The 12592-nt window shown below is 37.0% G+C and overlaps 1 protein-coding gene across 4 annotated transcripts in view; it reads right to left on the bottom strand.

Moving 5' to 3' along the window:
- Positions 1-1366: 1366 nt before the first annotated feature.
- Positions 1367-12592, bottom strand: part of fam184ab (family with sequence similarity 184 member Ab) — a 145635-nt gene continuing 134409 nt past the window's right edge. For all 4 annotated transcript variants that reach the window (XM_088929724.1, XM_088929742.1, XM_088929733.1 and 1 more), the window contains one exon: positions 1367-1959. In XM_088929724.1, the coding sequence (XP_088785850.1) occupies positions 1878-1959 (82 nt within the window). In that variant the 3' untranslated portion in view covers positions 1367-1877. The remainder of the gene's footprint in view (positions 1960-12592) is intronic.

Genomic DNA, 12592 nt, shown 5'->3' with positions numbered 1-12592 from the left:
TGGGGCAGGGTCTAATAATGTTTTAACTACAACATTTGATTTAATTTACTGACCTGTGGAATGTGTTGGATGATTTCAAGCCATTATGGCGAGGAATTGTGTTATACAACTGATGAAAATGTATGAAACAGATCACAAAGAAACAAAACTTGATACAGTGTATCCATGAAACCAGATACACATCATCATGCAGCAAGATGGAATTTATCCCAAAAGTATTGAATTAATGTGGAAAAATGGGACAATTACTGGAAAACTGCCTGAGAAAAAACACTGACCTTATTGCTTCTGTCCTTGATACAGAAAAGGTTCTACAGACAGAATTGGCTGTACGACTCCAATCCTTTAAAGTGTCTATTGTGCATTTCCAAACCTTGAAGAGTTAAATAGGAAAGATGTGTGTGGTAGAAAATTACCTTTGTTTCAGATCATTATCCTGCTCCTGTTGCCTATTAGCTAGTTTCCAAAGGACTTGGACAATATGTGCATGGAATCTATTTATTGAAGAGAAGCAGTTAAACACCAGTTTCCATACATACTGTTTCTTGACAGATTATGACCATCACCTTGATCCATGGACAGCTAGACAGTTCGTAGTCTAATTTGTGCGGCAGCCTTTGTCCATTAGGTTAGCTATTATAGTCCATGTGGTACAATCTCCACTTGTTCCGCTTTTGAGGGCTTGTTTTTTCCAGAGTCCCATTTGTTAAGAAGGGTGCATGAATTGTAACAGGTACATTGGAACATGGTGACTGAAACAACAAAGTGACTGAAGGGTTGAAGAACATCTTGCAATACTTCATCCTATTGCTGCTCAAAACATCAAAAAGTCAAGAAGAAAGCAATAGCATTCTGAACTTTGAATTCGTTGAGGAGTAACCCCAAATCATCTCTCTGTCGGATATATCCAGACTAACAGGATCTTATCATTTTAGAAGCCAGTCTCCTTCTTCAAATTGCTTTTCTTAAAGAAAAGAAAGTCAAGCATGTTTTAGAATAGAAAGTGTAGAAATCTGCTTTCTGAAAACAGTGCACACTTCCATCTTTCTAGTAAGGCTATCTCTTTGGTTGGAGGAATGAGTACTTTAAGAAAAGACACAACTCAGTTGTGAGACACTGGTGTGTAATGGGATAAAAAATGAGAAGCATTACCACTGCAAGTCGTCTGACTTTCGCGATGACTTAAACACACAGATTAACAGAGACTGTCGAATAAATGAGAGAATATACGGTATTGAGTCACCTCGTATTATTGCAGTGTGGTGTAGTGGATGGGGCTCTGGACTCCTGACAGGAGGGCCACAGGATTAAATCTTAGATGGAGATACTGTTGCTGTAGCCAAGGCACTTCAGCGTCATTCATCCAGCAAACCAACTTTATTTATCAGTGTCAAACATTGGTAAAAAACATAGGTAATTGTAAGATAAAAGTGTCAAATACATTAATAATAATTAACAACCAATGCATAAATCTCACATTTATTTATTAGCATACACAAGTATAATATAAATATAAAATATGCCATTTATTTTAAAATTGGTGAGACATCATTATATCTGTATTGAGACAACCATACAAACGATTTATTTCTACCAAAATTTGTTATGGAGCTGTAACAAACTTTCAGGACTGTGCCATTCTAAAATAAGGTACAGATAAAAGACAATATACTGTATTAAACAAAAAATATTCAGCAGCATATGCATCACTCTTCAGAAATTGCATAAAAGGTAATGTCAAACATTGTCACTGTACAAACAAGGAATCCATTCACAGTGAAGTAATAAACATGGAGAAACGGTGTAGAATTAAATACAGATGATTGTGTCAACATGCTCTTTAGTTGTCCTCCACACCAGAGTCCTGGGGGCACGAATCAGAAGGTGAAGTAGCTGGCAAACCACTCCTGCCGCTGGGGGTCCGCGGTGGCCTCAGGAGGGGCGTCTGTCTCAGGAGGGCTGCAGGGGGACAAGCACACAGCATTGAAGGTCACCATGCCGCTGGGCTTTATTCTTGCATGAGCCAGTGCCATAACTTATGATTTAATACTTCCTCTTTTTAATCCTACTGAAGCTGTGTTTTTCTTCTTTAATTTGTTTACAGGTTCTGTAAGAAAGCTTGCTTAATTGAACCATTCTCTGCCTGTATTCTTGCACTTTACATTAAGCAAAAACAGGCCAATTAAAAACACTTTTACTAAACAGTGTTATTGCAATGAACAGCTGTAATAGATAATCTGAGCCATGTAATGTCAAGTGCTGCAAGTGTAAATTTGTGTGAGTGGAGATGTAACAACCTTCTGTCACCTGGGGCTTGAAAGTTAATTATTAAAATATACCCTCTTATTAAAGCAGGAAAATCCTATGTGCATCCATGTGTTCTTAAAAATACAGATGTACATACAGTAAGTTACAGTGAATAAATGCTGATTTGAAATGATCTTGTGAGTAGAAGTGCCATCTCTGTTTGCCTCATGTGTGTGAGTTAGGTTTTCAGTGAGTGTTCCTCCTCAAGGAAGTAAGTTATCATTGGCAGCTCGCAGGGCTCTGCTCTTGGTCTTGTTTAAATGGCGTAGTTGGATAAGATTCCTTGTAGGTGTGGCAACAGATTTCATTTCTGTGCTGATGACACTCAAATGTATGTCTGCATGAAGCCTTACTGTATATCAATGAAACACGACCCGCCTTTGACATGACTTAGATGAAAAAAAAGGATGCAGCAGTAATAGGTATCAGCTGAGGGCCAATATTCCTAGTCTTTTATCCCTCACTTCCAGTCACTTCTAGTCCTGCCGCCTTGACTGTGTGCAGATTGCTGAGGACTCTGAGGACTAGAATTCTATGACAATCGAATGAGCTCTGTTGGTTTTCTCTTCCTCTGTCTCCATTTCTAGGCGAGGTCCACACCCAGACTCATCACGACCCAACTGTGCTAATTGATGGGTGCCTAGAAAAAAACAGGGTGAAGATTGCTGGCATTGTCCTAATTTAATCTGTGAGTACAAAACAACAAATCCTCCCTAACTGTGGGGGAATAGATGAGCACTTTTAACAACAGCTACAGAACCATTGGACTAATGAAATAAGAAGGCTGGAGCTCCTTCCTATAATGAGCAGCTGTAGAGAAAGCATGGAGTTGCAGCCTTCGGCCTATCTGGCCATGAGGGAGAAAAGACAGAGGAAGATAAATAACATACCCTGTTTCTTGCCAGTTATTACAGTGGCTTATACCTGTTACACAACTTAACTTTTTGCATCATAAGAAGACTGAAGTAACACCGATTGTCGCTCCAGATAAACTCCACAAATGTGCTAACTTTAGTTTCAATTCAAGGTTTAGTAGCTCCTGGAGGAAACTTGTTTTATGGCAGAGTGCAACACTACAATACAACAAAAACAGATGAACAACAGCAACAAGGAATTCAGTACAAATTGCTTCAGGAGATAAGCTGACATTAAAGTTTGCTTTTACTAGATGGTCTAGATGGAAGCAATCCAAGTCCTCAGGAGTCTTGGTATCACCTATGATCCAAGCTTTGCATATCAAGCTCAGGTTTGCAATGTGGAGAACGTGTCCGTTTTCATTCATTATTTTGCTAGTATCCATTCACATCTCTCCAAACCGACAGAGAAAAGGTATTGCTGGATTCTGTCATATTCTGCCTTAATTATTGCAATGCAGTGCTTGTTGGCATATCCAAACATGCTCTAAACAAGCTGCAACATGTTCAGAACTCAGCTGACTGGATTTCAACAAAAACAAAAGCACAAACAGACTGTATATTTCCTATTTTAAGCTTTCATGCACTTATTCCCCATGGATTTCAGAAGAAAATGTCTAATGTCGCTGCTCAGCTTGGCCCTGATGACATTACTGAACTGGCCACTGCCTATTACAGCTACATGGTATTTAAACTTTTTGGGCTCTGTATTAGATCTTCCAAATTATATTATATTTTAGAATTAAAATTAAATGTAGACCTAAAAGCTAACGGTTATTACATCAGATAAGTCAGTTCTCTCTTTAGTCTAATCCACTGGACAATTATTTTTGTATCATTCTTGTTCATCATTTCATAAACAGTACATGCAATTAATTTCACTAGATCGGGGTTGTCAAACTCATTTGCAGTGGTGGGCCAGATTTGATTTTAATAAACTTCCAGCACGTTACGCACAGCATGAATTATTGAAATACCAGGCGCAATAGTTAATAATTTATATTTGTAGGATATTGTTTTTTGGTGTTTATGTTACAATGATGTACCTCCCTTTAAAAGTGATTGGTAATTTTTCTGTCTTCATTAGATGCCAATTCAGCTAAATGTGCTCACTACCCTCTTAGAATGTTTTTTTACATTATTAAGTGTAATTATTTAAATACTCATAGCTCTAATTATATACACCCCCTCTCACTATCAAAACTATATACATCCCCCTCTCACTATGACTATATACACCCCCTCTCACTGTGAGAACTATATACACCCCCCTCTCACTGTGAGAATGCTCGATTTAGGAATGTTTGCTACATGAAGGGCTCTTTTCATCTCAATTACTTTATGATTTTTTTCCAGGACCCCTCATCATCATGACATCCAGGTATTACTAAAGCCAGGAAGCTTGAAGTGACTGGAAGGGCTGAAGTGAGTGATTGGTCAGAACACATTTGCATAGAACTAACCTGTGCTGTGCAGATGTTCAGCAGTTTCTACCCATTTAGTCTTGTTAACTACTGTACTAAGTTAAGTGGACTTAATTAACTTTAATTGTCATAAACATGCAATAGTGCTCTTATTTTGACAATTCAAAAGTCTTAAGGTAACAATGAGTAATGTTTAATGTTTTTCTAGACCTCAGGAATAAGCTTTAAGCTCCTGTGAAGTAATGGGAATGTGTAAATTTAAGTATAGTATTTTGACACCCCTGCACTATGTGATAATGAAATCCCTTATTAGTTTCTCTTAAGCTAAATGTTCACCTGAAATGAAACCATCATGAGAGTATTTGTGCCACTGTTCATAACATTTGATATCATGGATGATCCTTGATTTTATCTCCCTTTGCAAAGGCAGAATTATGACTGTTATTACGAAGTGGAAGGGATAAAAGTCCCTCAGTGTCAGGGATTTGTTGCTTCATACGGTATTATTGGTTTGGCATATAGATAAGTCTTTAGAAAATACCGTAGCACACCACATTGTATTATCCCTGTACAACCTTTCAAACAGAAATACTGCTGTAAATAGAAATTAAGTTACATGTATGCAGATTAGCATTTAATACTAATTTAATTAGCACACACATCAAATTAAATGAGTACAAATGTCACGTGTTTTGTTTAGAGGATTTGAAAGTTTTAGGCCAAGTGTTGTTGCTACATTATATAGCATCTATATTCAAAATGGTAGGCACTCTAATAGTATGATAAAAAATATTAAATAATAAATAATAAAATAAATATTTTCAATGACTGAGCTCATCTAAACCTATAGGACGAGTTAAAAAACAGCAGAAAATTTATCTGTAATGTTTAATGTGAGTGACTATATTTAAGTGCTTAAACCGTGGGAAAATAATTTCCAAGTCCAATTTTCAAGTCACTTCAAGTCAGTTCATATTTGTTCTTTTTTCATATAAACTGTAAACGTAGACATGGCTATATTAAAGGTGGAATCTTTAACTTCTATAAACTTTACTAAAGTGACCACCCTCAGGCTGAAGAGAGTATAATATACTGTACCGTATTAACACACATCTATACTTCTGTGCAATTTTCTTCAGGTTTTTTCATACCTTCAATAATGTTTGGCCACAGGTTTAACAAAGAAAACACATGTAAAAAAATATTGAATATGACGACCAAATTGTCTGTCTCATTTGTCAGAAATGCTAACATTTTTCTAAATACACTGTTTCGATCTATCCATATCCCAGCATTTGATATTTAGTGAATCCTCTCTTGTCTTTGAGCTCCCAAACTAGTGTTTGCACAGATCAGACAGACACTCTTCTCAGTGTCTACTCCCACATTGACCATGGTGAACTAGTGTGAGCGTATACTCAGGATCTGTGATCTGTTTTCCTCAGTTCATTCTGTAAATCTCCCATTGGAAATTCTGATAGTATTGACTTTGACCTCATGCTGTCTTATCCATTTGGTTAAAGATATGAATGTGCTCTTTGGATTGTTGTCCTGCTGAAATGTCCACTTGTATCTAAGGCTGAGTTTCCTGATAGAAGGTACCAAGCTTTTAAACTTTGGAATCCAGCTGTGATTCTGTTTAAAAAAGGAAGAGGAATCTGTTTAAAAGAGGAACCAAAATAACCTTAAAACAGAATAGTTATGCCTCCAAGTATCTTAGAAGGGATTACATTCTTTTCTTTATAAATGCAGAATCACCAATTAAAAGCTTGTACATACTCTCCAAATTTTAAATTGGCAAATTACATCTCAGGTCCCAGCAACAACCCGCGTGCACAAACTTGTAGAATGACAAAGTGCAGATAGACTCTGCTAGCCTATTGAGTCCTTTATCATTTGATAGGAGGATCAGCACTGATTGGAGGAGACATGTTAGTCTCGTACTAACATCACCACAAACCCACAGACAGCAAGAATCAAGATCCAGAATCAGGAATCCACCTGGGTCACTGTTTTGCTGGGAGCCGAAAGACCATTGGTCAACAAACCCCACCTCTGACAGCACTCAGTCCTTTGTGTGCTCCGACTCTGGGAATCCTGGTCACCATCAGCTTGTGATCATGACCCTGATTTATAGTCTTAAGTCTGTGCCCGTGCTTGGAGTGACTGCCTTTACCACTTGAGCTTGTGACATTCTTCTCATCATGAGATCTGTCTTTCTGTGCTTAAGACACTGAAAATATTCAGTAGTTCATCAAACCGCATCATACGGTCCAATTCAGCTTCTGTTAATTCAGTTAGCTGTTACAGTGTAAATACTGTATATGCCTTTTCTTTTAACATTAGAAGTCTGCCATAGATATCAGATTAATGAGCCTGACATTACATAGTAGGTTTTGAGACGCTGAATCCAGAAGACGTCAGAGATTCTTTCCCTGGGACTGACCAACCTTTTCGGACTCCAAATTTGGATAAAACTTCCTAAGTGTCCTTTTCTGGTGAAATGGAAGAAATCTCATTAGCCTTGAGCTCTTCGATGACGAACGCTGGTGAATCGCAGATATAATGGAAACTAGCATGTTCATTGTCTCATGGATCTGTTGACTGCCATCAGCAGAGTTGAGAAGATCGATACAATTTTTCCTGACATCTTTGACCGGTTCTCTGACTTTGCCATGATGATGAATGGTGCTGTGCACAGCCTCCTTCAGAACCCCGTGGTAATCATGGTGACCTTTGTGATTATCTGGTTGTTTCACAAATCACCCATTAACTGCAATGATTTTCTACATTCATATAGAGTATGATCAACTACGAATGGCATCATTGTACATATTTTACAGATATTCTTAATAAACTTGTCAACTAGTCTTAAAACGAACATGAGCCCAGTATTTTAAAGTACATGTATACTCAAATAAGAAACCCACTTACAGCAAGTCAAAAAGGCCAAACCTTCAGACATTTAAATTAGGTCATGATATTTCACTTTTTAGTTTGCTGACTCTAAATTTAACTCCAATACTGATCTAAAAATACTAAATATCTAAAAATATTAGCAGAGACTTTTATTAATGGCAATAATATTTTGTATGGTAATAAGATGGTCCGGGGGTAGGTGATAAAAAATGAAGCTGGTAATACTGTATGTACCCCAGGACGTACACTATACTCCTAACGTACCTTACAAGCATTCATCCGCCACCTTCAACAGCCTCAGGCTCTTACAAGGAAGCAGCCTCGGCAGCTGCTGCTGAGCTTTAACGAGCAAGCAGAATTGATAGAACTAAATACTGCAGATCGGCTTAACTCCGTTTTTTCAATGAGAAACGCCATGAAAACCTTGAGAGTCAATTGAAACAAACTTTCCGATTTAGCGTGCAGCTGCGTACTAAGTTTCGGACGAGTTAATACGGTACTGCTTGGAGATCATGTCCATCTCTGAGCTCAGTCCCAGAACACCTGACCTAGTGCTCAGTAAGGTGCTGTGTGTCTGCATTGCTGTTGTTCCAATTAGCAGGAACTGCAGAGGCGCTGAATTAGAACATTTCAATTAATCTGATCAGCGAATTAATATGTAGGCGAAATATTACTTTTTCTGTCTCGTGTTAATATAGAACTGAATGTCAAAGGTTTTTTTTTTTATTTAATAGTGGAATTTATGTTAAAATATACCAGATAAGGGTACAGTGCGTACAGGAACTCAAGATCCATACTCGATTTCAATGAGTCATGAAACAAACGAGAACAGCAGCTGCGGTTTTGAATTTGAACATGTAACATATTATAGCTGTTTAATTCCACTGATAAATGATGTAGATTTATACGGAGATGCTTCAGTGGATTAAGTGAACACATCGTTATTTTGGTTTAATGTCCAAGGCACATTTGTGTCTGCAATAGATGTCTGGATGTACTGTAAGTATCATGCAGTTTCAGGGCTTCATTTGTTGAAGTTCATCTAAGAGTTTTTTGGAATGTACAGTATGTTTGTGGATCTTCTCCGGTTGAGGTAGTAAGATCTGTTATAGGTATGTTGAGCAATGACTAAGGCATGTACTGCATATTCCTTTTGGCGGGGCTAGAAAATCGCTACTAGAAGTGCCAGCTAATGTCCAAGAGCATTAACAATTTTACGTCTTTTGAACAAAATTAAGGTGCTGGTACATTGGAGTGGATGAGCCTCCTGTTCGTCTCCAGGTCACTCGGCTGTTTCACCACCGTGATTACTGGACCACTGCCGGAGAAGGGACACGCTTCCGAAGAACTGTCTTAAATCATCACTTTTAAAAACATGACGACAGAAGTTTCTTTTCTTTAGCGTATCCTTACATTTTCCTACACAACTTATTCTCTGTACCCCCAAAACCCCGCTTTCCCCTGAAAACTACAAGTATAGAATCCCAAATCACAAATCTACTGTATTTAACACCAAGGTGTGACAGAACACATTTAAGACTTACAGTATCCTACATATTTCAATGGATTTCAGTTCCCTTCGCTCCCCAGGATATCTGAAAATTCACTATCGTGTATTAAAGGCTCTACATGCATTAGCTACAGTACTAATATAGACATTACACTTCATTAGTAAGCGTGTATTAATACACGTTATTATTAATAACTGTGGTGTGTGTAATTCAAAAGCAAATTTAGTTAAATAGTACAATAAATTTCAAACGACGGATGCGAAAATTCATTACTTACTGCCGATATTACCACCATTATATTCTGGATTGGTTTAATGTGATCCGGTGTTCAGTTTAGTCCGATACTAAATTGCTCAAGCCATGTGAAGAGGCGGTTTAAATTAGTCCCCTACTTCAGTAACCCGCAGAGGGTAGCAGCTGTTACTCTGGGTTCGTTGCAATGGAGAACGGGTTAAGTACAGAGCCTGGGACTAATTTCGGCGCCACGTTCCTTGCAGGAGGTCTTCGGGTAGCGAACTAGTTTAGCACAGAGCTGCGAGTAGATCGCTTTTAGTTCGTTTCAGTTGACGCTCGATATCATAAAAGAGAAGGTAAGTTAATATCCTGGAGCAAAGAGCCCAAGAGACTGGTTACATATAAAAGGAGACTCAGGGTCAATAGCATGTCTTATCCTGCATATTAATAGCATTTCTTATCCTGCATATTACAGCTTTAAGTGAAATGATTATTTGGAGACGGTCAGTTAACCAGACTGTGCCTTGTTATACTGTAGGTCCCAAACTTTGAACTTTTATTTCTCACTTTGGCAAGTGACTGGATTGACTGCAATTTCAAGAAAATCTTAGCCTTTTTATTGTACTTCTGTCCTGGAATGACATCTTATGTGTTTTGTTTATAGCAGAAAGTGTGAATTAAACAACAAACAGACCCTGTGCATTTCTTGTTCTTGTGTGGCTATTGATATGCCTCCTGATCATTTCCTCACTTAAGCAGAAATCAGTCATGAACGAAACATAATATCTTCAATAATAAAAACTTTTAATGATTGTTCTGTGCTGCTCATCCAGTCAATTCCATTACCTCTAAAACCAGCACTTTAATTATTGAATGGATAATTAGCGGGATCCCTATTAATTAAGAAGCTGGTTGTGTCTGCAGTGAGTTCTGTTCTGTGATTGTCACAAGAATTGTCTTTCTTTTTTCAGTATTACTGTAAAATACATTGACATTTTTGTTTGTACTTAATATTATTCTTTAAAAATTATCTCCAATTGGCTTATTTATGTTTTTTCATCTGTTTTATTTCCATCCACTAATGGATCACACATTGAGTTAGTATTCATGTAATAATTTACTCTTGTAATAATTACACAACCATCATGATGGAAAAAGGGTTATACACATGTATCCCTGGTTTTGGAAAATGGGGAAATATACTTTTTTTTCTACTGTATTTCTGTTTGTATCTTATTCTGTATTGTTGTATCTGTGTTGTACTGTGAGTAGATGAAGTATACTCTTCCCTGTGGATAGTCCTCAGGTACAGTAATTGACTACATTTTTTTCAAAGCACTCCTACAGAATGGCTGGAAAGTCAATACTAAGGAAAGCAAGAAATCTGAAGAGAGCTGAGAATTGTGAGTAAAAGGAAAAAAATATGGGTTTTCTTGCACTAAATAATTCTGAGAAGAAGAACAGATTTTCTGTCTGAATTCTGAATTAGAGAATTCTTTTAGGTAGACAATATAACCCAGAGAAATGTTTTTTTCACAGTTCCAGCACTTTCTCATTTGAACAAGATGCAAAATCTGTCAGCATGTTCGTTGACTTGGGACTGTGTAGTGAAGAAAGAAAATACCATATTTTTTCAAAACAGGCATCAGTTGTGCTATCTGCATTAGTATCTCAGACTTTGTTGATAAGCACTTAATTCACAGAATACTGAAAAACATAAAGTTCATACTTCCAAGAAAATTCAAAGGTAGGTTTTCCAATATAAAGCCAAATATAAACAAAACCTCTTTAAAATGGGATTTGTATGAAGCTGTGACACAAAAACAATAATTGAAGCTAGTCAGTTTTTTAATATATATAAATAAATTTTGCATATCACTGTAAATCAAACATCTTTAACCCTTATCCTGCAGAACCCTACTCTAGCAGGTGCTATATGAAACCCTAAAATCATTATTTTCTGTGGCTTAGAAATAATACTTGTAATCAACGACAGGTTAATGATAAACCTTTATAAATGAGTGATTTATCATGAATGTACTAGATTGGAGTATGCTGTAAATAATAATTAATTTTGAATTTGAGCTTAGCTGAAAACATAGTCAGTACAAAGGAAAGACAAATGTATAATTAAAAATTAAAAGTATACATTTCAGAAGTTCCAGCAGTTTTAATTTGACAGAAGAATAGGCATGTACTGTATGTGTTGTGTAAGTACTATTCTGGAAGAGCACTGTTTGACTCGTTTCAGCTTGATGGAGATTATTCCCAGCTCCCTCAGTCTGTTTCCAGGGACATGGACAGCTGAACGAGCCTCCGGGGTCTCCTAATTCAGCTGTCTCACTGTGTGGAGTCAGCAGCATCGGAAGGAGGATGACTGAAGTGTGTATAACCCTCGAGCACTTGGCTGTTTTTTACCATGAGTCGGTCTGAAGAACAGTATCAGCAAAAAAGTAAGAACATAGCTGTAGCACAGTAAAAAAAAAACATTTCTTTCTTTCTTGTACTATTAATCTAAAGCCAATAACTGAAAAATGGCTTAAAAATCCAAAAGTAGGATAAATAAACTGATATGCAGTATTACTCCTTGTTCTTTTCAATTCCCTTAAAATCCAATACTAATGGAGTTTTCTATTATTTAGATATTACATCACAATTTTTTCAAACTAAACTAATTTCACATAAAATAATAAACTTCATCAATACATTTCAGACCTCAAAATTCAGATTTATTTTAAGAAAAATAAACAATTGTGCTGCCTAATACGTTTAAAGTATAATATTCCTGATAAATACACAATAAAAGGAAAGACAGAAATTCTAGTTTATGAATACCATCTGCTTTAAGTGTGTATTGCACGGTGTTTTAAAATACCTTTAGGAGACAGATCTTAAAAAGCTTGCCTTGCTGGAAAACATGATTGCATTGCAGCCTTCATTAGCCACGTTGATAACTACCTTTTACCTTGCATCTTCACCACGGAATTGTATGTACAGTATATTTACAACCAGATTTATTATAGACAGAGTCACATTTAAGGCATACATTTAGCATGGTCTTCAGGACCAGTGGACAAAAATATGTTACGCTGAACCCTTTAAGATGGCAGGAGACACTCTTTCGAACAACCACTTTATCTGTATTTGTGCACCAAATTTGCTTCTTCATGGGCTGTGCAGTAGGAGCGTCCACTTCACACAGCCTGCAGCAGTCTCTATAGTCAAGAGCTTGGTTTTCATTAAAAATACTAACACTGTTTCTGAAATAGTTAACAGTTATACA

This window comes from Atractosteus spatula, chromosome 2, assembly GCF_055471065.1.
Source record: "Atractosteus spatula isolate fAtrSpa1 chromosome 2, fAtrSpa1.hap1, whole genome shotgun sequence".
NCBI lineage: Eukaryota > Metazoa > Chordata > Actinopteri > Semionotiformes > Lepisosteidae > Atractosteus > Atractosteus spatula.
Note: the sequence above shows the minus strand (reverse complement) of the source record. Positions and strands in the feature narration are given on the sequence as shown.